Source organism: Eubalaena glacialis, chromosome 2 (genome assembly GCF_028564815.1).
Source record: "Eubalaena glacialis isolate mEubGla1 chromosome 2, mEubGla1.1.hap2.+ XY, whole genome shotgun sequence".
Taxonomy (NCBI): domain Eukaryota; kingdom Metazoa; phylum Chordata; class Mammalia; order Artiodactyla; family Balaenidae; genus Eubalaena; species Eubalaena glacialis.
Window position 1 is genome coordinate 164983665 of NC_083717.1, and position 27384 is coordinate 165011048.

General features: G+C 39.3%; 1 protein-coding gene across 5 annotated transcripts in view; it reads left to right on the forward strand.

Annotated features, from left to right (window-relative positions):
• The window catches only part of SIPA1L1 (signal induced proliferation associated 1 like 1), a 191212-nt gene that overhangs the window by 94405 nt on the left and 69423 nt on the right, over window positions 1-27384 (forward strand). For all 5 annotated transcript variants that reach the window (XM_061180986.1, XM_061180990.1, XM_061180991.1 and 2 more), the window contains exons 5-9: window positions 390-564; window positions 9020-9123; window positions 12011-12168; window positions 21537-22110; window positions 22705-22979. In XM_061180986.1, coding sequence (XP_061036969.1) covers window positions 390-564; window positions 9020-9123; window positions 12011-12168; window positions 21537-22110; window positions 22705-22979 — 1286 coding nt within the window. The remainder of the gene's footprint in view (window positions 1-389; window positions 565-9019; window positions 9124-12010; window positions 12169-21536; window positions 22111-22704; window positions 22980-27384) is intronic.

Below are 27384 nucleotides of genomic sequence, written 5' to 3' on the forward strand. Positions count from 1 at the left end.
TATATAAAATAGATAACCAACAAGGATCTACTGTATAGCACAGTGAACTACACTCAATATTTTGTAATAACCTATAAGGGAAAGGAATCTGAAAAAGAATGTGTGTGTGTGTGTAACTGAATCACTTTGCTGTTCACTGAAACTAACACAACGTTGTAAATCAACTATACTTCAATTAAAAAATAAAGTATCTTTTGTAAAGTAGACCTTTACTTTTAAATTCTTAAGGCCTCCCTTTTTAAAAGGGGAAGAACGAAAGCAGAAGGATTTCAAGAGAAGAAAGAGGTTAGCTTACTTGATGGGCATATGGCCTACAAGACTTATTAGCATTTAAGCGGACAGAGTGGGTCTGCCTATATTTATATGCGTTGTATCACCTGCCTTCACAGCTGAACTATCAGCAGAAAGTAGGCATCATGTACTGCAAAGCTGGACAGAGCACGGAAGAAGAGATGTACAACAATGAATCAGCCGGCCCAGCCTTTGAGGAATTCCTCCAGCTATTGGGAGAACGCGTTCGGCTCAAAGGATTTGAGAAGTATCGTGCGCAGCTTGACACCAAAAGTAAGAAATACTTATACCCTCCTACTAGGCTTATTGTCCTTCTGCTTTGTTGATGTTCACCTGATAAGTTGCCTGTAAAACAACATTGCCACTTACTGTAGAAAACTGCTGGTGATGGGGGAGAGGAAGCCAGGGAGGGAAGATGTGGCTCTAGAACAGTTGAAAACCGTAGTCAAAGTAGCTAGGATTGGACTTTAAAAAAAAATTGTGTCATCAGAAGTGTGGAAGGTAGAAAGCAGTGGATGGAGATCATGCAGAATTGCCCCTGGATAGTGTTGCATAAATTTCACTATATTTAGCTGAAAAACTCCTGCAACTTAAAACCATCTGGTTGCAAGCCCTAGAATTTTTGACTTTCATTAACTCATTTCATAATCCTTGTGCATATCTGTGTAGTCAGTCATTGTATGGTTTTCTTAATCATTTTTATATTTTAATATCTAGAGGTATTTTTGTTTATTTATTTCCTATTATTATTGTCCATAGTCTAACTTAATCTCTAAGCAAATAGGCTTAGCTTTGGTATTAGTTTGGCTTGTAAAATGTGTTGATTCAAAGCACAACAGTGCAGCAGTCTGTTTAGCTACAGCTCATGAACATAGAGGTTTGTCCCTTCCCATTCCCAGGTGGTTAATAAAAGAGTTATGTTCTCAAGTATCTAGAGTATGTTGACTTCTGCTATGCGTCTGTGTGAAGGCAATTTTAAATTTTATCTCAAAATCCATCCATAGACACCTGTGACCTGTTTTTCTTTGAGAGGGTCTTTGGATTAGCACATCTGTATTGCAGTCTATAGTAATCGCTCTGATTTTCTGTACAGGAAATTAAATAAGGAGTTGAGTCATGAAAACAGAAAAGCATTCATAAACTCCACTGCAGGGAAGAATTTCCTGTTGCCATGGTTTTGCTGTTGCCAACTTGGAAACGACATGCAGGAGAACCTATGAAAAACCATAAATAGCCTAGACTCTTGAATATTATTTTAACGTTCCGTACTCTGCTTGCAGCTGCATAATATGTTAAACCTCAATACGCCCTTAAACTCTTTTTATCAAGATATTTTGACATTTCCTTTGTAATTCCTTCACGTTGTCCCGATTTGTTGTGTTATGTAAATTATCACCACAAAGAGCTATTAAAAGGGTCTGGGAAGAAAATGTAATAAGCGCCTTGATTCTGTCAATGAATGGCCAGATTGGGAGTTGGTAAGATTATTTATTATTTGTGTATTTACACGGCCCCAGCCATCTCTTGATGATGAAGGGCGATGTGAGAAATGTATAGCAAGGGCAGACTTAAGCAATGTGGCACTGAGTAAGGTAGTGGAATAAGCAAAATAAGCACTTTGCACATTTTGCCCCAATATCCCAGTAACTGCAAAGGCCTGGATCAGCAAACTGCCTCTAATGGCACATTTTTCAGTTATGTAATACATTCATCTGGGAAGGGTTCCTTTTCACTGAACTACTCTCCTTTAAGGCTCCTTGTAACCTTGTGAGGCATAGCTCCTGAGAAAGAGGGTTCAGTTTCCTTTTCTATCCTTTCAGAGGGTCAAGTTTCCTAAAGTGAATGAAAAGTAGGAAAGTGTTTCCATTCTAAAGCCTGAAGAAGGCAGTATGCATATTTATCTCTCTTACTCCAAGCTAGAAGAGACCATTAGCCTCATCACTTAAATGGGTATTAAACAGTAACAGACCACAGAAATAGGGATCAACCAGCCTCTGCACTCTCCCCAACAGCCTCCTACTGGCCATGACACACCCAGAGGTGAGACTTTGTTCTGTGTACTGTGAGATAAGCTCACCACATCTTACCTAACTTTATGTTGTGTTAAGAAACTCTTTCAATATGATCTTTAAAAAGAGAAAATGCTTTCCAGAACATGTGTTCCTAAAGGATCACTCCACCTCCATATGACAGTGTAGTTGTCACTTGGATCTGTGGATTTGTAGTCTTCATCAAATTAAAATATTATTTGCCAAACTCATTTTTTAATTTTTCTGCACCCTCCACCTTCTGAATCTCTAATTACACATATATTAGGTCACTTACTAGTTGTGATTTGATTTTTAAACTTTTTTTCCACTCTGTGCTTGTGTTTGGATAATTCCAATTAATGCATTTAAGGCACTGTATTAGGTCACTTACTAGTTGTGATTTGATTTTTAAACTTTTTTTCCCCTCTGTGCTTGTGTTTGGATAATTCCAATTAATGCATTTTCATTTCAGATATTGTGATTTTCTGGTCCAGAAGTTGCATTTGGGTTTTCTTTTCCTTTTCTTTCTTTTGGGGGGAGTTCTCTTTTCTTATATTTTCCATGTTATTCTCATTAGGTTCATGTCCTCCTTTAAAGCCTTGAACGTATTTATAATAGCTGTTTTAAAGTCTTTGTGTGCTAATTCCATCATCCCTGTCATTTGGGGTCTCCCTTTAACAGATTTTCTCCTGTTTTTGAGTTACATTTTACTGCTTCATCTGTCTGGTTATTTTTGATTGGATAGTGGACACTGTGAATGTTTCATCATTGAGGATCTGGATTTTGTTGTCTTCTTTAAAGAGTGTCGTTTTATTTTGTTGGGCAATTAATTTAATTATAGAACAGCTTGATCTTTATGAATCTTGTTCTTAGGCTTTTTTAAAGCATACCTGGAGTAGCCTTTACTCTCTGGCTAATTTAGCCCTCCTGCTAAGGCCCCTGAATACCAGCATATTCAGTGAGGTATCTCTGCTGTGGTCAGTCAGAAGTTGAATGACTTCTACCCCTGTGTGAACTATGAGAATTGTTTGGCTGACAAATCTCTGGTAGTTGTTATTTCCCCAATAGTTTTTCTTTTCTTTTCTTTTTTTTTAAATTGAGATATGATTGACATATAACACTGTATTAGTTTTGGATGTACAACATAATGATTCAGTATTTGTGTATATCCCGAAATGATCACCAAAATAAGTCTAGTTAACATCTGTCACCATACCTAGTTACACAATTTTATTTTCTTACGATGAGAACCTTTAAGATCTACTCTCTCAGCAACTTTCATTTATGAAATACAGTGTTATTAACTGTAGTCACCATGATGTACATTACCTTAATGTTTTTTCTTTCCCTGGCTTTTGGAACCTCACTCTGTGCTTGTGCAGCTTAATATTCAGCCCAAGACTCAAGGGAACCCCTGTGTAGATTTCTGAGCCTCTTTCACCATGTGGTTTCCTCTTCTTTGGTATTCTGCAAATACCAAATACTTTGGTATTCTGCAAATTCAGCAAATATCAGCCACCTCAACCTTCCAAACCTCCAGCATGTTTTAGCTCCCCTCTTCAAATCCCTGCTCTGTGCCATTGTTTTGAAAGTACTTCCAGGTAGAAAGCTGGGTGGGGATCATAGGGCTCACCTTCTTTGATACTTTTTTCTCAGGGAACACTATCCAATGCTGCCTATTATAAAATGTCTGAAAAAAAGTTGTTTCAGATATTTTGTCCATTTTTCTATTTATTTACAATGGGAGAGCAGGTCCTATACCAAGTACTGTTATAGCCAGAAATAGAAGTCTTAGATACTTTTTATATGTCATCTCATTTAATCCCCACAAACTCTGCTGGATGCCAGTTATCCCCATTTTACAGAATTGGCTTCTTTAGATTAACTAACGTGCCCAAGGTTAGGCAGCTAGTAAGCATTAAGGAGGGAGAACGGGTCCTAGTGTTATGGTTAACGACATGTTCAGAGAAAGCATAAATGTAGAATTAGGTACAGTGAAGCCCGCAGAGCTCTGCCTTGTGGCTGTATCTTCCTCTCTCTCGAGCCCTTGAGCTAAAATACCCAAGCCGTCTCATGAGACAGCTCCACTTGTCATGTATTATAATTATATTCAGATTTTAGTACTTTGGTAAAGGAGGAAGAGGCTCAGGAAAGGAAGGATTGATGGAACTGTCAAACCATTTCTTCGTTTTCCCAATGTTCCATACAAAGTCCAGTTTCCATCTTAGAAATAAGGACTTCTGGCAAACAAGCTACAGATGTGTCAGGGGTTGGAACAGTTCTGCAATGAAGAAACTTGCAGGAGTAAATTTTTTCTCCTTTTTTTGTTTCGTTATTTGGATGGCATAACCTCTAGATAATTACCATCCCCTCACACTACGGTAAATACAAAAATAAGCTTCCCACCAAGCAGTTTATTATTTGAAAGCTGGAGACCACCCTCATTTTAAGCTGTGTGTATGGATTATTATTTGGGAAATTATTTCCCGAGCGAGGCACGTTTGTCAAGTCAGCACGTAAGAGACTTAGAAACCCTTTGAAAAGCATTCCTTCAAAGCTCTGCCTTCTTTGATTTGCCGCAATATTAGTGAATGCTTGTTGCTTCCCCCATTTTTCAGCAATATTATAAAGATCGTTGAGATTCACGGTCTTAGAGGAGATGGAAGACTTTTCATAAAGAAAATAAATCCTTTATTTGGAATATTTAACCTTTGATAAAGAAAGGAGTAAAACTAGCATTATTTAAATGTTTCACACATGCAAAGGACTATTTGGAGTTCTAGAGACTGATGAATGAAGAAAAGTTTTCTTTTTTCACCTCCTAAACTTTAAACTGTGTTATAGTATAAGGTTTTTCCTTTGAGTGTTACTGAGATGCAGTTGGCAAAGAAATTAAAATATGTAAAAGGCCCTATTTAAGGCAGCTACACTTTTTATCTCAACTGCACAAAATTCTAAGTTCTGATCAACACATTTCTTGAGCATCTTTTATGGGCTAGTACTTTCATATGCATTGTTTCAATCCTCACAACAGTGAGAAGAATATCGAGGGGCGAGGGGCGGAGAAGTGAAGTGACTTGTTTGTGGTCATTTAGTAAATGATGCTGGAGGTATTGGAATTCAGGTCTTCTTACTTCCAGGTGGGAATCCAGGTAATTGCAGGTATCTTGCAAAGTGCTCAGTAGGTAGAAAATAGTAGTGACTGATTCCTAAGTACCTGTCCCACATCATCGCTTATCCTTTTCTCACCATATGTTAGTGATTTTAAGAAGCCTTCAGTCCCGGGCACATACACATGCATACTTGCACGTTCCCTGAACTGACACAGTATGAATTCTCCTGTCATGGCAAAGGGTGGTATTACAAACTCTCCTTGATCCCTTCCTCAGTGAAGTAAAGTAACCTACCTCCTGACCATGGTTAAAGGTACATTGAAAAAACATGAGGAAATATGGTAGATGCCAGAGAAGGTGGGATTCTTGACTTCCCCAAATACTTTGTTACTGAGTGGGTGAAATAGTACTACAAGGAGGCGTGAACAGTACTACAAGAGGTGTGCCATCCAGTGTTCCAGATGTTAATACTTGTGCCCAGCTGTGCTTCTGAGCATTGACCTCTGCATCCCCAGACCCGGAGGCAAGCTTTCATAGAAGGGAGATCTGGGGTCTTAAATGGATGGCCCTCAGCAGCCAGCTGACTATTGTAGGATTTCAAACTATGGATAATAATCAGATCCACAACCTGTCTGCGATTTTGTTCTGCATTTGATATGTTCTGTAGTGGTGAGGACATTCATAAACTGAGCTTAAGCTTTTTTCATTCTATTGACTTTATGAGTCTACATGCAGTTAGGTCATGAGATTGCTTTTCTCCTTGTATTCATAAATATTTAAAACTAGGAACTTCCCCAAAATCAAATTGCTTAGGCTTGATCCTTTATCTAGCTTTTCTGAAGTCAAACGTATCTGTTAGTGACCAGGAAGTGGTTACATAAAAATCGAATTACTTTTTCCTGATTCAGATTCCTACACATCCACCTTTATCATCCAAGTTTTATTCCCCTTAAAGCAAAAGAGTTGAGCCAAGAGAAGTCAAGGATGAATATGACATTGACCGTATCTGAAACTGCTTCTACAAACTTATTAACCTATTCATACCATCTTCAAATAGAAGTGCCTAATGTAGGGTATTATCACTTATCGACACCTTTTCAAAGCAGCTGACAAGAATATTCTTATCATTCCTCAATTATTCAGTGTCTTCTTATCATCTAGTTTGAATATTAGAAATTTTATTTTCTATGACTTAGTGTAGAGGGCTGACCTTATTAGTGGATATACACCATTCGCTGGTAGTATAATTTGGAGGCAAATCACATGATTATCAAGATGACCGATTATCAAGATGACCTATAAGATGCCCAAATTTATTTTTTAACTTTTAAAGCTCCATACAAATATGAAGGAGCATTATCTTCTTTTTATCCTTCTTGTATAAACATATTTTTCCCCTTAGAAATCACTCAATATATACTCTTTTCAACCAGAGAAAAAAAGATTTTTGTCATTTTCCCAATGGTCATCTTCCTGATTTTCATTCTGTTAAGTATTTCATGGTCTCAAGGTCACTAAAATAATAATAATAACAACATTAAATGCCTTATTCTTTAGAGAATATAACAAACATTCAGTTTCCATTCTCTCTGGTAAAGTTTAGCAATTCTATTATGTACACAGTAATTTCAGGATTTTGGAATTCCTTTCTTCTCAGAAAAGAAAATTTCATTGTTTTGGCCCTAGTTTCATTTCTAAAACTTTTGAAACTGTTTACAGACTGTTTAAAATTATCAGCAAAGCTGGGGTTTTCACAGGTCCCTAGAAGAAGACTGGTCATGCAGCATCCATTGTATAAAATGAGGCAAGTGTCGGAAAGAGAGAAAGGACAAGAAATAGAAAACAAATTATCTTCAGGGTTGTCTTCACTTTTCTTTCCTGGTAGTAATGCCTTTAGAATTAGAAAGACATATAAAGCAAAATGTAGTAAATGAACACTGGATGATAATTTGTTTTCTAGTTCATTAACTTTGCTTTAATTTGACTTGAAACACATGTAAGTACTCATCACAGCTGACACATTGACTTGAAGGTTGTAAAATGTGCGAATCAGTTCTAGAGGTATTTATAGCAAGGGTCCTTAACAATAGAAACCTTCTTCATCCTCAAGATCTGTCTTAAGTAGGTCAATGATTTATTGCAGTTGTATTTTTTTGTGGTAGTGGTCCTTAACATTTAGAAGATATTTTTCTTGGGGCCTTACGTGTTGGTACGTACCTTTGCAGTTTTTCAGAAGTAGTCTTTGCTTTATTCTACATTCATCTTGCTTTTAAAACCCTTTGTGTTTTATGCCCTCTTCAAGATTAAGATCCAAGGTTGAAACTCAGGGCTCTAGGACATGTTAACAAGTCTGTGCAAACCTCCCTTATGGTCTATTCTTGGAGCAGCGCCTAAGGGCAGTGCAGCTACTGCATTAGAGTCCCCTGGGGGTGTTTATTAAAATAGATTCTTCTGCCCAGCCCCACACCTACGGAGCAGTATTTCTGGGAGTGGAGGATGGGAAGCTGCCTTTTAAGCGGCTCCCCAGCCGACTCCATGCACACTCCAGTTTGAGAACTACTGCCTTTCGGTACATGCCAGAGGCTGTCTTGCAGCGTCATTCTCTAAAATGCGGTAAAGTGTTTGCTCCTTAGCAATATGGTTGGTGGCGGATTGAGTTTACCCAAAATGAATGCATTTCTGTTCATTTTGCCGCCTGTAAGTCCAGGTCCTAATCTAAAGATATTCCCCTTCAATTGGACAGTTAATAATTCTCTTTGGTTTCCAGGTATTTATGAGCACGTTGATTTGTTAACGATTAAGGAGGTTGAGGTTGTTTTTTTCCTTAAGGAAGGTGAGAACAGAGCACACTCAGTCTTAAATTGTTGGACATTGCTGTAATACCTTTGTTATTCAGTGTTACAGTCTTGTTAAGTTTCCATCTATTTGTTAAGAACAAAACGGTTCTCTTGCTTGAGTCAGAAGTATTGGAAAAGATGTTCTGAACTAGAAGTCTGTGGACGGAATTCAGGGGTCTGTGAACTTGGATGGGAAGTAATTTTACATTTATCTTCACTGACCCCTAATTGAAATTTAGCATTTCCTTCAGTTATGAACGTAGGCAACACACCACAGTAGTATAAGCTCTACCTGTGATTTTATCGCCAGTAGAAAGCATAGGTATTTTCATACTATATTGTTTGTTGTTGGAAATATGTCAAGATACTGCTTATGCACTTCACTATGTCAGAATTATAGTAGTTATTAGACCAACTGCTTAAACTTATTATATAAATCTTATGCTATTATATCATTTTAAAATTATTTTGATAGTGGTATTTTTCAATCTATTGATTTCTGTTGAAATCTTATGTATTTTATGTTATGCATTTACAAATATTATTCTCAGAAGGAATCCAAAGGCTTCACTAGACTGCCAAGGGGGGATTGGGTACAAAGAATGGGTAAGAACTCCTATACTGTGTCTTGTCTTAGGATGTCTTCATCCTAAACCATTTCCCTTTTTTTTTTTGAGATCCATCTCTTAAATGAACTATTTTTCCTATTGTTACAGTTGTCTCGTGTATTTTTTTTTTTTTACTGTAGCTGACTCCACTGGAACCCATTCTCTGTACACAACATACAAAGACTATGAGATCATGTTCCATGTTTCTACCATGCTGCCATACACACCTAACAACAAGCAGCAGGTAAGAGATCCTTGTGTTATCTGTGGGGTTTTTTGCACTTGTTTCATTTCCCCCAGAAGCCTAAGTGGCAAGTTTATAAAATCTTAAACCAGAATTTAATGTTGCACCTGTCACAGCAGCAGGAAGCTTTGTACTTTGTGGAAGTAAGGAATAGCAAATGAGCTGAAAACAAATGAAGAGACACAAATTCTAGGTTAACAGCCAGCTGGATGGCTTTGTGAATTAATCATTTGCTTTTCACCCACGAGAATTGAGGTTTTCCTGAAATCTGAAAAGAACAAGTTGAAATCATGGTGATTAGATGACTCTGCAGGGTTGCAAAGAACACATATGAGTGGGTGAAATTTCATCTCAAGAGGCCAGTGTACGAAGCAGGAAAGTACTGATGTTTCATTTCAAATTTCAAAGGAGGTTCCCTCCACTAACTTGGAGAAAAATCAAAATGTCGATGGGAGCTCAGGAAAATGTTTGTTCTTGATGTGTTCTTCAGGGGACAGCATAAGTAACAATTGCATTTGTGTACCTCATACACAGAGTTTCTTTTAAAAAGATCTAAAAGCACAAGGCCTAGTACTAAAATGTAGTCTGTGAGATGATAAAATGCGAAAACTAAGAAATGGCAGATGGTTACAGAGCAGGATGGAAATGGTACTGTTTTAAAGAGTATGTGGTACTTGTTGTTTTTAAAAAATATTTTAAAACAAATGATATCAAACTGAAACTTAAAAGAACCAGAGAACTAACAGACTCCTTTCAGTAGCTGTTATAAACACAGCAGTTGAGTGTCACTTCCGACCTTAAAACGGACATAGATTTTGTTATTGTCAATTGTTGTACTAACAGAACACAGGGCCAGCTGCAGAATGAATCACATCCTCTTTCACAGAATTTAACAAAACATGGATCGAATCTAACACGTCGTCACTTTAGGTTTGATTGCATCACACATCTCAGTAACAAAATCTTGCCTCTTACGATTACCAAAGCAATCAAAACGTAGGAAGCAAAGCAATGAATCAGCTATAAATCTGAAATAAACCTATTTTAAGATAAATTCCCCTATCTGGAGTTTGTTGACAGTTTGTTTTATGCAAATTCCAAGTTCTAGATTTTTGAGAGGAAAACACCATGCTAAGAAAAATATACTAAACTCATTCTGACCAGACAGTAGAGAGAATTTAAGAACATCAACAAATGATCTTTAAAGGGGAGATGAAGGCTTATTCTGCCTGATTGCTCAGCAGAGAAGGGTAACATGTGGGGGAATGGGGGTAAAAAATTTAGTAACAAGACTCAATTGTATATCCAGCTAAATGAGTCAAAGGGCTGAGCTGAGTGAGTTGGCATTTAAGTGGACATCTATCCAAATTATTTAATTTGGGGTCCAATCAAGGCAAAAATATTATGGTCCTGAATCAGAGTGAAAGAATAATTGGTATTCTACATATTAAGAAATTTAAAATTCTCTAGCTAAAGAATTTATTTCTTCTACATAGATTATGTTATGCTTGGAAAAACCAGAAAGAACGTGTCTTTCAAAACCTTTTTGCAGAAATTGGTTTATAAATACTGTCTTTTTTTTCATTATATATAATGTGAGATGGATAGATTTATTTCTATTTGGGTCCTTTAGTAAGACAGTAACATTACATATCAAGCCATATTTTGAAGGAAGAATGACATTGCATCAAAAAGACAATAACATCTGTGCAGGAATGACATATACATAGATTGTATTTGAGCTTGATAGGTTCAAGATCCTGAGGCGTTTAATAATCTTTGATGATGGGTATATTTTATATAGCAATCAATACAGAGCAGCCTTTATTTCTGTAACATCTGATAATATAGCATGTTTAGAAATGAAGTACACAGCCTCATTAGAAGATAATTTGGGATGCTTTAAAATTCCTAAGGTTAAAAGTACATTTCCGGAACATTCTAACTCCCAATTCTCAACCCTAATCTAATAGGCTATTGTTTCTCCCAGCTGGCAGCCAATACTCAATCACTAATTTTACTGATAACGTAATCTGTGTAAGTTAAAGTCACTGGAGAATTTTTTTTTTAAGGTTTATAAATACAAGCTTATGTCTAATGGATAGTTTATATAAATGTCATGTTTAGTTGTTTTCCTCCTGGTAGGAGCCTCCATGTAATAAATATGAGTAATACAAATTTTGTTCAGTTTTTCTTCACATGATTGAGTTAAACTCCCTAATAACCCCTTCCTAGAGAGGCGCTGAGCTAGGATGATTTGGAGTGCCTGAATTTGAAAGCCACCTTTCCAAAACACCGTTTAATGTGAAACAGAAGGTGGTCTTAAGCAGCTTTCACTGTAATTAAAGAAGCTATCTAAACCTGAAATTTAACCTGCTTTAAAACTGTTAGAACATTTTGGAATATTATTAATTTCTGTATTCCCAGCTTGTGCCACAAAAAGTACTATCAGAAAACACCTTAGCCATATTTCTTTAAATGAAGCTAATTAAATCAGAACATAAATTGCATTGTAATTACTTTAGCTGTTCTCATCTTTAAAAAATATTCCCTATGGCAAGTTTCTTTCTCACATGAAAATGGAACAAAACTGTTGTTATGGAAACTGAAGATTTGGAGATGCTGGGACTTGGCATAATATGCTAGAGATTAGTTAGATCTATTTGAATGGACTGTGTGTTTTATGCAAATTTATGAATATTCATTTCCATATTCTTCCTTGGAGGGAATGATAAGACCGGCTAAAATATTGACAATAACTGTGTAGATTACCTCCCCTAATATGTACTGATTAATAATGAATGTTTTAAATACAGTTACAAAAGGGAATCGGGGAGGAACAAGCAGAGCGTTGTCATTTATGTCTCTTGCTTATGTTTTCTTTTAGCTCCTACGGAAGCGGCACATTGGAAACGATATCGTAACAATTGTTTTCCAAGAGCCTGGAGCACAGCCATTCAGCCCGAAAAACATCCGATCCCACTTTCAGCACGTTTTCGTCATTGTCAGGGTTCACAACCCCTGCACTGACAGTGTCTGTTACAGGTACTGGTTCCAGAGGTGGCTGGATGGGCACTGGTGCGTGGTCACATCGAAGGCCCCCTCCAGCTCTGCTTTCTGAAGTGGTAGTGGGAAGTCTATTGCTATTTATTTCTGTCTTTAAACTATGCTTGCGGATGGCTGAATTCACAGGATGACGTAACCTGATGGCATTGACATTCCCCAGACATGTTGGTTAGACACCTGCCGTTTCCATTTGCACCTCCTTCTTAGGTGGCATCCTTCATCCATGCCATCTGGACACCAGCTAATTACTCATGCTGCTAATTATATTTTGCTTTTGCCATGCTAAAAGCAGAGAAGAATGATCATAATAAGTAGGGAAGAGAAGTTTAATTTTTTTTTTAATTATTATTATTATTTTTTAAAAGCCCAAACCCTTGCTTAGGGCTGACTTGATTACCTCTAACATTTCTGACTGCAATCTTAAGGGTATTTCTATGCTTTGTTAAGCATTTGGTGGAATGGTTTCAGTGTCCCTCGTTGACCTAGTCTCATGAGTATCAGAATTCAAGCATCTACCTGCAGAGGCCTCTGCAAGAATCCTGGAGAGGGTTGGTGTTGAAGAGGGTACGAACCTGTGATGCTGGGTTGACATGAGTGTAGTGCCAAGAAGATGTGCGAGGATGTTCTAGCATTAGGAAGATGTCCTAATAGGAATCTGTCCTTTCAAAATATGAAAGTTTATCGTAGCCTTCCATCCCTAAAATTTAGAAGACAAGGCTTTGTTAATTTTGGATTTTTGTTTTTGAATTAACAGAGCCACCTACACAGAAAGTGGCCAGTGCAGACTGATAATTGGTTTGTTGTGAGATCTACAACTGCCTAATCCTAGGTGTAATGCAGGTTAAATATAGGAGAACAAGCAAGTTCAGGGAACAAAACAAGTCAAGGTTACATTGGACTGCTACTGACTGCCATCATCCTTGCCCATTCCACAGTAACTACGTATGATGAGCTCTAATTAGAAGCCCAGCTCTGATCTAGGCACCTTATTTGTGTTACCTCATTTAATTTTTTTTTAATTATTTTATTTATTTATTTATTTTTGGCTGCGTTGGGTCTTCGTTGCTGCACGCGGGCTTTCTCTGGTTGCGGCGAGCGGGGGCTACTCTTCGTTGCGGTGCGCGGGCTTCTCGTTGCAGTGGCTTCTCTTGTTGCGGAGCACGGGCTCTAGGCACGCGGGCTTCAGTAGCTGTGGCACGCGGACTCAGTAGTTGTGGCTCGTGGGCTCTAGAGCGCAGGCTCAGTAGTTACGGCGCACGGGCTTAGTTGCTCCGCGGCATGTGGGATCTTCCTGGACCAGGGCTCGAACCCGTGTCCCCTGCATTGGCAGGCGGATTCTTAACCACTGCACCACCAGGGAAGCCCTCATTTAATTTTTAAAACCTCTGAGGTAGGTGCTGTTTTAATCCCTGTTTTCAGATGAGGAAATTTAAGCGCGTGGGGGTAAGGTAACTTACACGAGGTCGGCTGGTAAGGTGGAGTTTAGGTTTGAATGTACCAAGTCTGATTTTAGAGCCCAGTCTCTTAATGGCTCTGCCATGCTGTCTCCCTCCATGCCGTGTGCAATAGGGGTCTTTCCTGCCCCTGCTGCTGACGTACTAGCTATTCCTGAACTTCTCGGGTGCCAATATGAAAACCCCAGACCAGGGAGTTCTGTAGCTTCCTAGACTCAGTGGGTGGAAACTCAAACAAAGGAAACCTAGATCTGAAGCTTTTTCTCAAGAATATGGTCTCCAAAAGCTGCTTTATTTAGGTGTAGAAGGAAAGAATTAGTGCAGAACATTTGACTGTAATTGGGGTGGATAACTATTTGCATTTAGAAAATACCCCAAGCAATTGAAATGTTCTATGTACTGGATTCGTGCAAAGGATTTCATACTACTTTGTAGATAGAAAACTAAATCCTTTTTGCAGTGGTCACTGGGAAGTTTGGGGAGTGGAAAGCTATGTACTTACTTTTAAAAAGAGATTCTTCTTTTAAAGGTGTTTGTCTAAATAAAGTGCTGTCCGATAGAAATATAATGCAAGTCACATACTAATTTTATATTTTCCAATAGCCATATTTTTAAAGTAACAAGAAATAGGTAAAATTAATTTTAACAATATGTTTTTTGACCCAATAGTATATTTTATTTACCTGATATATCCGAATATTATTATTTCAACACGTAATTTTTAAATTTTAAAAATTATTGAGATATCTTACGTATTTTTGGACTAAGACTTTGACATCTGAAGTGCATTTTTGACTTACAGCTCATCTCAGGATGCTCAATTTTCATTGGAAATAATCTGTATTTAGATTTCATAAAATTTGCAGTTGGAGAAGTAGATTCATAATAGCTTATTGCAAACATACTTTTTAAGTATGTCTCCCTCTCCTTCAAAGACTTTTGAAAAACTGAATCGAGTGTCAGTTTTTAAAATTTAATGTGATTTAATACTCTTTGGTCATACTAGCCACATTTCCAGTACTCAGTAGCCACTGGAAGTATGGCCAGTGCAAGTCTAAATAGACTGATAAGGAGCAAAGGTGTCTGAACCTTCTTCATTACTTGGCTGGATGAGTAAGTGATATGTTTTATTCTTTTCAAACCCTCCTTCCCAGCCTGAAACTCATGATTTTTGCTCTCTCTCTTTCTTATTTTTAATCTCTTACCTGGAGAGCCCATCTTCTTAAGCCCACCTTGTGATGCTGGGAGCCTTTGCAGGAGGACACTGGACACCTCTGCTCACAAGACATGGGCTAGTCTGGAATTTCCCTAGTTGCCAAGCTTACTTGAAGACCCAGTGCACTGTGATTTTTGGAACTAAAGTAGTGATCTTTTCCTGTTATAAACTTTGGGTACATGAATTTTTCTCAGTCCTTCTCAAACTCAAGTAGGTATGTTTCCTGGGGTATGTGGTGATGCCAGGAGATGTTTAAAGGCCCAGAATAACTAGGGTACCTCTCTTGTGGTCTTTAATGCTTGGGGGAAGGGATGTTTATTTTCATGAGAAAATAAATGTATTATGAAGTAGAGTGGGAAATTTGTATCAATTTTAAGATACAATGTGGGTCTTCAAAGAGTTTTCATACCTGTGGGTTTTTCTCATACATTGGCCCCTCCCCAAACTACTAGGGATGTGAATTTATAGGCCTCTTTCATTAGGGATACTCTGGTGGGAAAGCTTAGAGATGCATTTAATTTGTACAAATTTTATTTAAATCTAGTTTATCTCTAAGAGGTGTAGTTAGAATAATTCAAAGCCTTTTCATCATTTAAAATCTCTTGTTCCCACTTTCTCCACTGTGAACACTCACTTTTATTTACTGACATCTACTTGGTGCCCAAAGTGTGGAAAGTTATTTCCTCAAAGGAATGTCTTGCTCTAATTGTGTAGAGAATTGTGGGGTCAACACAAGCTAAAGATATAAAGAACATTTAACTGAGAAAATGGGATTCGGTGTGTGTTTTGAAGCACAGATGGTGGAATTCAGTGGCAAAATGAGAATAATTCTGTGAGTCTAGGGGTGGAAAGTGGTGTAGATGAACACGTAGACACAGGAAGGAAAGTGGAAAGTACAGTAAGAAGGCTATGCTGTCAGAAAGATTAGTGGGCAGTGGAAGCCCTTGGAATGCTCAGCCAGCAAATAACACTCTACAGATAGTTCTAGGAAAATTTACTCACCGTCACCATGCGAGGTAATTTATATACAGAAACACAAATGTAGGCTTTATTGTTATTCATTTATTTTTCACAGTTCTTTACAGTCCTTATCAAAATATACTAGGCACTATTCTAGGCTCTGGGATTCAACAGGGGAACAAAGTGACAAAAATCCCTATAGTGAATATGGAAATGAGGCTCTGAAATAATGTGTGTTGTATCACCCTCGGAACTAGAAAGTTTATACAGGAAAAACTGACTAGTTTAAGTTAATTCCAGAGGCCAGTTAACCTTGAATAGTAGACATAGCCAAGAACTCAGAAATTAATCACTCTAAGTCTGCGTACAAAAGCTTATTATGCCCATACCTGATAAGAGGACCCTCTGGTCTCTGTTATTTTACTTGTATCATTACAAAGAGCTTAATTGCCTGGTTTCAGTTGATAGAGCAGATTAGAAACAACAAATCAAAAAGATGAGACGTTTAGTGGCAAGGATGTACTGAAAGCATCAATAAGTGATTACCAATAAGGGAGATGTAGAAAGACGATTCACATTAAAGGTACAAATTCAATAAGCATAGCACTCTGGGGTCACTTGGTTTGGGACCAAACAACCAAATGTACGTCACTCACCCCTGAGGGCCTCACTTTGTAAAAACATGGTGCAAAAACTTTGTCACCATTTTTTTTTAACAACTAATAAATTAATGGATCTAGGCATTGATCATCAGAGGCTGCAAACATCATAAAAAGAGACAAATGCGTGTCTCATGATGGAAGAATACAACCCCATCTAGGAATTAGTCTTATCCCCTCTTCCCAAAATTGAATGTGAATCCAATCAAACCTCTAGAGAGGCCAGGAAATACAAAAGACCAAAGAACATGTTTGTATTCAGCAAAATTCAGGCTCTGGACTATGTGACACATAGCCCAGTTTCTTCAACAAATAAATTGCAAGAAATAAAAGAGAAGTGAAGTAAGAGAAGTGGAGGGGCATTAACAGAATATAAAAATTTAAGATAAAATTAATTAATTGTAATGTATGGGCCTTATTTGGATTCATTTCAGACAGACTATTTAAAAATCTTAGGACATCTTAAACAATTGAAAGGTAGAACTTTGATTCACTCTATGATGAAATTAAAGAATTACTGTTCATTTCAAAACTAGTATAGTAGTAAGTGGTTTTTATAAAGACTGTCTTCAAAAACAGATGTTAAATTGTGGTCAGTAACTATGTTTGGGAAGGCAGATATATATGTTACTCCTCTCAGAAAGATTTCTGTATTCAGTGGTTAAGATGTAATAAATGTTGAAAGGAGTTAGTGTGATGTAGTATAAAAAGCACCTGGAATCAGACCAGACAGTTAAACATATCAGATTTTAAATTTCCCTTTCTGTCCAATGGAAGGTGGCTTGACATCTACCTGAAATCCCATAAGTAAAGTATCTGGTGTAGGCAGGGAGTGTTGTGTATGCCCATTAAATGACCATGCCTTTTTCTTCTTTTCTCCTCTTGAATAAAAATAAATAAATATGCAAGCTTCAACCAGGAAGAAAAATAACAAAGGTGGAAATTTCTTTCAGAAAGTCTATTCCAAGCCATCATTAATCAGCATCCCTATTGTCCCATGTAGCTGACCTTCCTAAGACAAAACTCTGAATATGTCACTCTTTGTGCTTAAAACCATTTAGGGCAACTTTGAGACTCCCCAGCATAGCCTACTTCATGGAGCCCTTCAGGTCTGGCCTCTCTCGTCCCTCAGCGTCCACTGGCACCTCTCCCAGTCCTCCCCCCAGCGTAGAGCTACTTACAGCCCCTCCTCTCTGCACATGCCACTCTCTGGGCAAGAATGCCTCTTCTCACACACCCCTGCCACTTTCATCCAATGAACGCCTGCTCTTCTTTTCTCTGGGAGTGCTCCCCTGACCTCCCAGGGCTGCATAAAGTGCCGTTCCGAAGTGTTTCCAGTAGCGCGCTACACCTCCCTAGGAGAGCACTCAGACCACGAGCGGTAGCCCCACCAGGCTTTGAGCTTCTGGACGGCTGAGCCTGTGACATCTCATCCTTGGTCCTGGCGTATAGTCGGTGCCCAGTGAGTGCTGGTGATTGAAGACTGTTAGAAGTGGAGAGGCCCCAAGAGGGAACAGTGGGCACACATTTGTTCTGCCACTCATCTTTCCTGTCCTTTGCCAAGGTCTGCTTTCTTGGAAAGCTCCCCAAGCTGGCAGTCCGATCTAAGCTTCAAGGGGAAACTTCCCTCTACTGTTTTGATGCTAAGTTCCCTTCCTTTTAAACTTCGTTGTTTATTGCTGTTTCCATGGTGCTTCAGAAGTTCAAGTGTCTTATTCTTCTCACTCTTTTTCATTGAGACCTCTGTTCAGATGTCTCTGGAACATTCCCATGTATCAGCTTGCTACTTTTTCCGAGGTCTTTGATGCCAACAAAGGCCCAGGCCCACTAGAAACAGCCTATAATGGTGGTCTCTTTGGCCATGTGACTCTTGTGGATGGTCCCTTTGGCAAGCACCTCAAGAGTGGAGGATTCCACACTCAGGGAATAAGTGTGGTCTTGTCACACTGCTGGCCATCCAGAAGCTCAGATTCCAGTCCTGGCTTTCTCTAACAAGCTCTGGGCAAATCATTTTACTTCTCTGAGTCTGTTTCCTGGAGCAGTGAAGAATGTCTACCAGCTGTTCAGAAGGAGGTTCAGGGATGTGTCAAATGAGAGTGAAACAGAACACCTCCCTGCTCCCTCAGTTGTACTCTGAGATTTGGGGAACAGAACAGATTTTTGTGTTAAAATGAATACAAATATTCTTCAGTGGAATGCAAAATCAAGATGAATGTCAAGATGAAACTCAAGATTTTATTGGCAGAGTTTGAGGAACCCTGACTTCTCTAAGTCCCCCACCCCCCAGTGCTAACTTTCCATAACTATTTCAGCCTCTGATCTTCTGTCTGTTCTGTCATCTAGATAACCCTCTTGAGTAGAACATCCTAGTCCTTGACAATGCTGAGCAAATAAGGCATGGCTATAATTTTAAAGAATGTATTATTTCTAAGGAGATACAATATTGCATACTAGACGAACATAAGTGTAGACAAGAAGCCCTTTGGAATCTGCTTTTAAAAATAGCAAAAACCATTTATAATTAATACACCTCAAGTATCTATATATAGCACACTGAAATTCTAGAAAGGCTTCTATTCTTAGGAAGGCAAAAATATTCTCTCTACTTAACTTAAAACAGGCCTTATTAAGAGTTCAGAATTGGTGGCATCTAAATTAATGAGCTTTTAACCTTGTAGAAAACCTTGAAAGTTAAATTTACCCAAAACAAAACCCTTTATTTGAAAAGAACATTCTAGGGTATCATCTTCCTCATCTTCTTCTGTAAGGATTCTATTTCTAATGATGCAAAGCTGATTTTAGTGTCTGTATCATTTACCTCCCTACCATGATGAACACTGATAATTGTATGTTAAGGGTTCAGTCTTTTCCCTCATAGTTCATTCTAGAGGCTTCTAATTATTGGTGGGTTTTCAGTATATGTTTGTCTAAAGTCCTATTAGTTAATAAATAGATCTATAGATAACCAGTGAATTTAAGGGGCAAGTGGATGGATGGTCCTCATATCGACACCTTCTGCTAAGCATTTTCTTCTCCTTATTTAAAATAAAATCACAGCTGTTTCTTGAGAAAGAATAATGATGTGAAATTAGCAAGAGAAGAAATTGCCAATTTAAAAATGAAAGATATTAAATATTTCTGGATCCTTACGGGATTCCTCTTAGAAAAGCTAGCAAATCTGGATATTAGCATCATCTGCTTGACTTGAAAAAAAAATAACATAATCAAATTAAAATTATATAGCTGTCAGCATTCAAGCCAGACGGTTCACATTAGACAAGAAAAATTGCCTTTCTAATACTGATGTAATTAGGCTATCACGCATGTGGAGGTTTCTGTGAATTCTCATCTCCAGTTAGAAAATGGGATGTTGCTTGCCACCTTTCTTTGTCGTGAAGTGAGCTAGGTAGTCTTTTTCTTTTTTTTTTTCTTTTAATGAATTTGTGAAAAGCCATTTTCAGAAATAGGCCATCTCGTGGCATTTTCTAACAAAATATATAATTTGTCTTAGGTTGCTGATTTTTATTTATTTATCCTATTTTCACAAGCAACAATCATTTTTTGAAAAGCAAAGCTGAATATCTTCAAGCAAACCCTTGAAATAAAGAAAAAATAGTGCAACAGAGCTCTTCAGTTTAATTTGAAAGATGCACACTCTCTGATATGTCCTTTCCATTCTGGGAGTTCTGGAGAAACACATTTTGTGTTGCTCTGCTAATACTTAGTACAGTTGCATAATTGACTCACTTTTAAATAATTAGATAATTTGAAAAGGGGATGTTTGATCTGTTAGAATCTTCATTTCCAGCCCTCTCAAACTTTGCTGAGGTCCTGGAAGGAGATCTTGAAATATGATATAAAACACACAACCTATCTCCATTTAATTTCTGTTGTTGTTGTTATTTCTTTTTTCAGTTTTTATTTTTTTTTAATTTTATTTATTTATTTATTTATTTATTTTTGGCTGTGTTGGGTCTTCGTTTCTGTGCGAGGGCTTTCTCTAGTTGTGGCAAGTGGGGACCACTCTTCATCGCGGTGCTCAGTAGTTGTGGCTCACGGGCCTAGTTGCTCCGCGGCATGTAGGATCTTCCCAGACTAGGGCTTGAACCCACGTCCCCTGCATTGGCAGGCAGATTCTCAACCACTGCGCCACCAGGGAAGCCCCTGTTGTTATTATTGTTTTAGGAAAAACTTAGTCTTTTTCCTTTTGAGATTAAAAATAATAGGTTCTTACAGATGCTTGTATGATCCTTTTCTTAGTCCCAATTTTAGCAGTGTAGATGCAGAGGAAATGACTGGAACAGGCTTTCTTAAATCAGTCTTGCTTAAAGGAATGGGAAAAGGAGCATAGTCTCACAAATAGTCAGACTCACATACCAAAAGTAGAGAATTGGGACCAAAGTTTAAAAATATGATTTTAAAGCACTGTTGCTATTACCAAAAAAATCATAATCTCTTTCTGTTACTCAGATTTCAATTTTTGTTTTAAAATTATGCTTTTTGATCTGGTTGCTTAAGGCCTGACACATAGGACAACAAATAATATTTGTTTAATTTTTTAAAAATTTAATCCATTTCTCTTATGTCATGCATCTGTGGATATTTTCATTATAAGTTGACCGCTATGGGCATCATATCTAAAATGGGGATAACATTTATGTTTTTACATAATCTGTGCTTGTTCTGAAAGGTTATATGGTTATAGTAGCCGACCCCCTCCTCCCTTTGGAAATAATCACTAGGGATTTAAAATGTTATCTACTATGAAGAATATTACAATAAATCTTTTTTTTCATGGAGTTATGGTTTAAATTTTTCGTTTAAGCTTTTTGGGTATTTTGACCTAGAAAAAATTTTGTTCTATAAATCCTAAATATGAGTGAATGAAAAGTGTGCACATGTTAAGTAGAAGTGTGTGTTGTTTCTTGTGGGACAATGACCGTTATTTTCCTTCCGAAGGACATCTTTGTCTTTGAGAAAGTGTATTTTATTCTCATGCTGTGAGTCTGAGAAGTATTGACAAGCCTCTTTCTCACTGATCTTTGCTTTGTCTTTTAGTGTGGCCGTCACCAGGTCCAGAGATGTGCCTTCCTTTGGACCTCCCATCCCCAAAGGGGTCACTTTCCCTAAGTCAAATGTGTTCAGGGACTTCCTTTTGGCCAAAGTGATTAATGCAGAAAATGCTGCTCATAAGTCAGAGAAGTTCCGGGCCATGGCAACCCGGACACGTCAAGAATACCTGAAAGATCTGGCAGAAAAGAATGTCACCAACACTCCTATTGACCCGTCCGGCAAGTTTCCGTTCATCTCTCTGGCCTCCAAGAAGAAAGAAAAGTCTAAGCCATACCCAGGAGCTGAGCTCAGTAGCATGGGAGCCATTGTGTGGGCTGTCCGTGCCAAAGACTACAGCAAGGCTATGGAGATAGACTGCCTACTCGGGGTCTCCAATGAGTTCATCGTCCTCATCGAACAGGAAACAAAGAGCGTGGTTTTCAACTGTTCCTGCAGAGATGTGATAGGGTGGACCTCAACCGACACCAGCCTCAAAGTCTTCTACGAGCGAGGTGAATGTGTGTCAGTGGAGAGTTTCATTAACAACGAGGACATCAAAGAGATTGTCAAAAGGCTTCAGGTCAGTGTTTTCCTTCCACTTACCTACATGCATGTCCCTTTCATAAAGCTTTCAGTACAGGCTAGAGCTAAGTTACAGAAGCTTGTTCTGTTTTATTAGCTCCTCTGAAAACTCCCTTAACAATGCGAAGGAACACAGAGTTTATGTCACACTTGCTTCCCATCATTTTTTTCAGAAGGAAAAGTAGTAGAACAAGTGGGGGAAGACACATTGACTGTGCATTTTTGTTGGAAACTCATTTGCATGTGACCTGATCCCATTGCCTTGTGACTGATGATGTAGCCCAACCAATCTGCTTTAGTTGGTGAAAAGAATTGTTGGATCGGGTATCTGCTGCTTTGAATGTCTGTCTGAAGGGCAAAATGAGTAGCAGAATACCGGTTTTCTTTGCTGCCAGCTCCCTGTAGGTCTCTGAGAAGCCGTTGAGACAAGTGTGTTCTTTTTGGCCTAATGAATGGAGATTAGTGAAGGCAAAATAACCAGGCTGCTCTTCAGCTGGCATTAGGGTATTCAGAAATAACCCTGCTTGCCATGCGTACCACTTAAGACCCTATTGCATTCATTAAACTGTGTATCTTTTGTTTCTTTGTCTAGTTCGTGTCAAAAGGCTGTGAATCAGTGGAGATGACTCTGCGAAGGAATGGGCTGGGACAGCTTGGCTTCCACGTCAACTACGAGGGCATCGTGGCAGATGTGGAGCCCTATGGCTATGCCTGGCAGGCAGGGCTGAGGCAGGGCAGCCGGCTGGTGGAGATCTGCAAGGTGGCGGTGGCCACTCTGAGCCACGAGCAGATGATCGATCTCCTGAGAACATCTGTCACGGTGAAAGTTGTCATTATCCCCCCACATGATGACTGCACCCCACGGAGGTAGGTCTGAGAGTCCAGGGCCCTTTGTGTACCGTGGAGAACATCCCCAACTGGGTCAGAGTGTAGGAGGTTATGAAGAGCGCTAGGTTACAATGCGATGCTGAAAGTTCCCTCCATGGAAAGTCTGACTCAGGACAGAGCTCCCTTTCAGCATGTGGCAACAGCAGCTGGAAAGAATCACTAACTTGGACCATTCACAGGATTTACATCTCTGAGTATATAAAGTCACCATTACAGATAGAGATGTCTGGTAATATCCATTTTAAACATCTTGCACCAGTAGCTGAGAAACAGTGAACACTTAATGTTAAAAAGAGACTCAGCGTGACAAACTGTTAGACATTTTTCTTTTATGTTCCATGACACTCTTATTCCCCCAAATCTCCCATTTGTAGCCAATTGCTGTCCAAAACTCAAAGTGCTGTTTTTGACCCCTGCTCTCAGCCTGGAGGGCTGAATGTGACTTAGCAAGCTTTTTCTTAACTGCATCTGCATGTGTCAGAAATTGGCTTCAAATGAGCTGGTCCTGCTTGTGATGCTTGGGCAGTTTGGTTCCCGGACTTTCCCAAAGGGAAGCCCAGGAGCTCCCCGCCCCTCCCAGCTCCTGCCAAGCCAGCAGCACTGTTGAAAATTTAATTTCTCTGTGTCTGGGGAGGTTTCCTGATGGAACAAATTTAATCAACTGTTTCTTTTCTCCTTTGGGCATGCACATGCTGTTTTTGCTGGGGTTTTTTTTCAATCTGTTAATTTGCTTTGAACCCATTATTTTCTAAGAGTTTCTGTTAAGCTTCGGCAATTAATTCTTAGGCTTTCTAAAGCCAAGACAATATTCTTTATGCTATTTTTTCCCCCAAAACATGACCAGTCCTACACCTGAGCTCTCATAGATTCATGAACATCAGATGGCAGAATATGTAAATAGTTATGAGGGGTTATTTGTGCCCTTTAAAAAGTAAGTGCAATGACAATATCAATGTACTTCAGTTCTTGAAACCAAGTGTTATAGACCAGACTGTGCTTGGGATGGTATTTAATACTGCTTACCTCCTAGATGGCCCAGAGATTATGTGCTGATGTCAGAATGTGGTGAAAATCCCTTTGTGTGATAGTTTTAAGAAATGCTCCCATTCGGATGACTGGATTTCCCTGGAAACCAGAATTTATATCCAGAACTTTTTGTTTTAGCTGTCTTGAGGGCAGGGAGGGTATATTCTGAAAGTGCTGCCTTCCTTTCCTCAACCACATCGTATTAATGTTAAGTATTTTGCTGAACCGGAATTCAAGAATGACTCTTGAGGGTGATCAGAAAGGCAGCTGGGTCCTTACAACACTCTCCAAGGGCTCTGCGATCCTCCTCTTCCTCTTGTCTGTTTTCCATCCCGAGGTCTTTCCTACAAATTGTCTGCTTTATAGTTTATATGTCTAAAGAGGCATCTATAAACTGGAGAAGATAACCAAGCTGTGTAACTTGTCAACCTTAGACAGTACAGAGTTACAGACACTGGTCTAAGGACTAATCTACTCAAGAGGAAGCCTGTAGATCTTGCAACACCATCTTGTCTGCTCAGGGGTCTTTCCCCATGTTTCTAAGCTCTTCAGTTCATATGGGGGAGAGGGAAATAGGTGTGTGTGAGTGTGTGAGGAGATAGGATGGAATGGGCAACATGACTGACATTGAATTGTGAACAGTGGTTACTAGAAAGATGGGTCCAAAGGCCTGGCCCTGGATAGATGGTAGGTCCATGACAGGAGATGATTTGTCTACAGCAAAATACTAGGCTAGATACGTCTTCTGCGGTGTATTGGTAAAAACAACTAATATTTGCTGAGTATTACTTTAATGTGCCAGACCCTAGAAAAAACACTTTTATATGGATTAGCACATCTAATCCTTATAACGACCCTATGAAGTAGTAGTATTAATATTACTCCTAATTAAAGGAAACCAACACTCAGAAAGGTTAGTAACTCCCCAGCCTCATCTGGCAAATTCAGGTCTAACTTCAGAATCCAAACTCTTAACTTTGAGTGCTTGGGACACAAATCCTTTCCTATGTACCAGCATAAGCAGAGATATGATGGTAAACTGGCTTTCTGTTGGGGAAAAGAACCTTGATTTGTAGTATTTGCTGGATTTGTCCTCATCTCCCAGCACTGCTTCTGGGGCATCATTGTCATCCTCTCATAGCCAGGGAGCTGGCAGTGACGGGACAGAAGAGTGTTAGGAACCTCCCCCCATTAGAGCGTGGGATGGGGGGCTGGGCTGAAGGAGCGGCGCACCGCACAGCCCCTCGGGCCTCGGAGACACATTCTACCCCTTGCTCTAGAGTTTCCACCCGAAAAGCCACCATCAGACCTTCTAGGTGGGTCTGAAACGATGCCCTTGATACCTCTGGAGGCCTAGAAGCCTGCTCTCCCCTTCCCTCCTTTAGAAACAACTTCAGAGGAATAGTTGAAGCATTAACACCTTGGTACGATTTTCAACAAAATAAGATAATGCTCTTCTGTCACTTTTTCCTCTCCTCCGCACTTCACACTCCCACGGCTGTTGTCCGTGCAGCTAATTACTCTGCTCTTTGATGGGTCACTCTCCTGTCTGTCAGCTGGTGCTGCCGCGTCAGCGCCAGCAAGAGCAGGCCTCCTGGAAATACGCTGCCCTCCGTCCCCAGCCGCGTGCTTCTCAGGGTCACCGGGATCCGAGGGTCCCAGGACACAGACACTGGCGTGGGGATCATATGTAACCACAAGCACCCGCGTATGTTCACATGGAAGAGTCACTAGTTTTGAAAAGGCAGGTGGTTTTTTTTTTTTTTTTTTAACATCTTTATTGGAGTATAATTGCTTTTCAATGGTGTGTTAGTATCTGCTTTATAACAAAGTGAATCAGCTATACATATACATATATCCCCATATCTCCTCCCTCTTGCGTCTCTCTCTCCCACCCTCCCTATTCCCACCCCTCTAGGTGGTCACAAAGCACCGAGCTGATCTCCCTGTGCCATGCGGCTGCTTCCCACTAGCTATCTGTTTTACGTTTGGTGGTGTATATATGTCCATGACACTCTCTCACTTCGTCCCACCTTACCCTTCCCCCTCCCCGTGTCCTCAAGTCCATTCTCTACGTCTGTGTCTTTATTCCTGTCCTGCCCCTAGGTTCTTCATAACCACTTTTTTTTTTTTTTTTTTTTTTTAGATTCAATATATATGTGTTAGCGTACGGTATTTGTTTTTCTCTTTCTGACTTACTTCACTCTGTATGACAGACTCTGGGTCCATCCACCTCACTACAAATAACTCAATTTCGTGTCTTTTTAATTGCTGAGTAATATTCCATTGTATTTATGTGCCACATCTTCTTTATCCATTCATCTGTTGATGGACACTTAGGTCGCTTCCATGTCCTGGCTATTGTAAATAGAGCTGCAACGAACATTGTGGTACATGACTCTTTGAATTATGGTTTTCTCAGGGTATTGTGCCCAGTAGTGGGATTGCTGGGTCGTATGGTAGTTCTATTTTTAGTTTTTTAAGGAACCTCCATACTGTTCTCCATAGTGGCTGTATCAATTTACATTCCCACCAACAGTGCAAGAGGGTTCCCTTTTCTCCACACCCTCTCCAGCATTTATTGTTTGTAGATTTTTTGATGATGGCCATTCTGACTGGTGTGAAGTGATACCTCATTGTAGTTTTGATTTGCATTTCTCTAATGATTAGTGATGTTGAGCATTCTTTCATGTGTTTGTTGGCAATCTGTATATCTTCTTTGGAGAAATGTCTGTTTAGGTCTTCTGCCCATTTTTGGATTGGGTTGTTTGTTTTTTTGATATTGAGCTGCATGAGCTGCTTGTAAGTGAAAAAGCCAGTTTAACAACAACAAATGGGGCTTTAGTAACACCTTTTAAATCAAGCTCTTTTCCCTATTCGCAGGACATAAGCAGACCCTCTATGAATTGTTTCCAAAGGCAACTGTTTTAAAGAGAAGAGAGGACAGGGAAAGTAAAGCAAAATTCCTGAGCCCCTGCTATGTACTGGGCTTTAAAAAAAATCTTCATGGCAGCCTCATTTCCATTGAAACAATGCGGAGAATGAGGGTTAGAGAGGTTTAGTAGCTGCCCAGAGAGTGAATAGGGCCAACTAGGATGACAGCATGATGGAAGCAGTCTTGGCAGAAACAGGTTTGGGATTTGGCTGCAGACGTCACCAGAAGGCTCCCCCCAGGGAGTAAGATGTTGCACTGCAGGAGGGACCCCCACCCCCTCCATCGCCAGTCAGAGTGTACGACCAGCTGTATGTCTTGGTGTCTGTGACCTCTGACTCTTGAGCAGTCATTCTCTAGGCAAAATGAGAAGTACCCAGGTAGCAGATTCAGTTGTAATGCTCTGAATGGTATCGCATGGGAGTG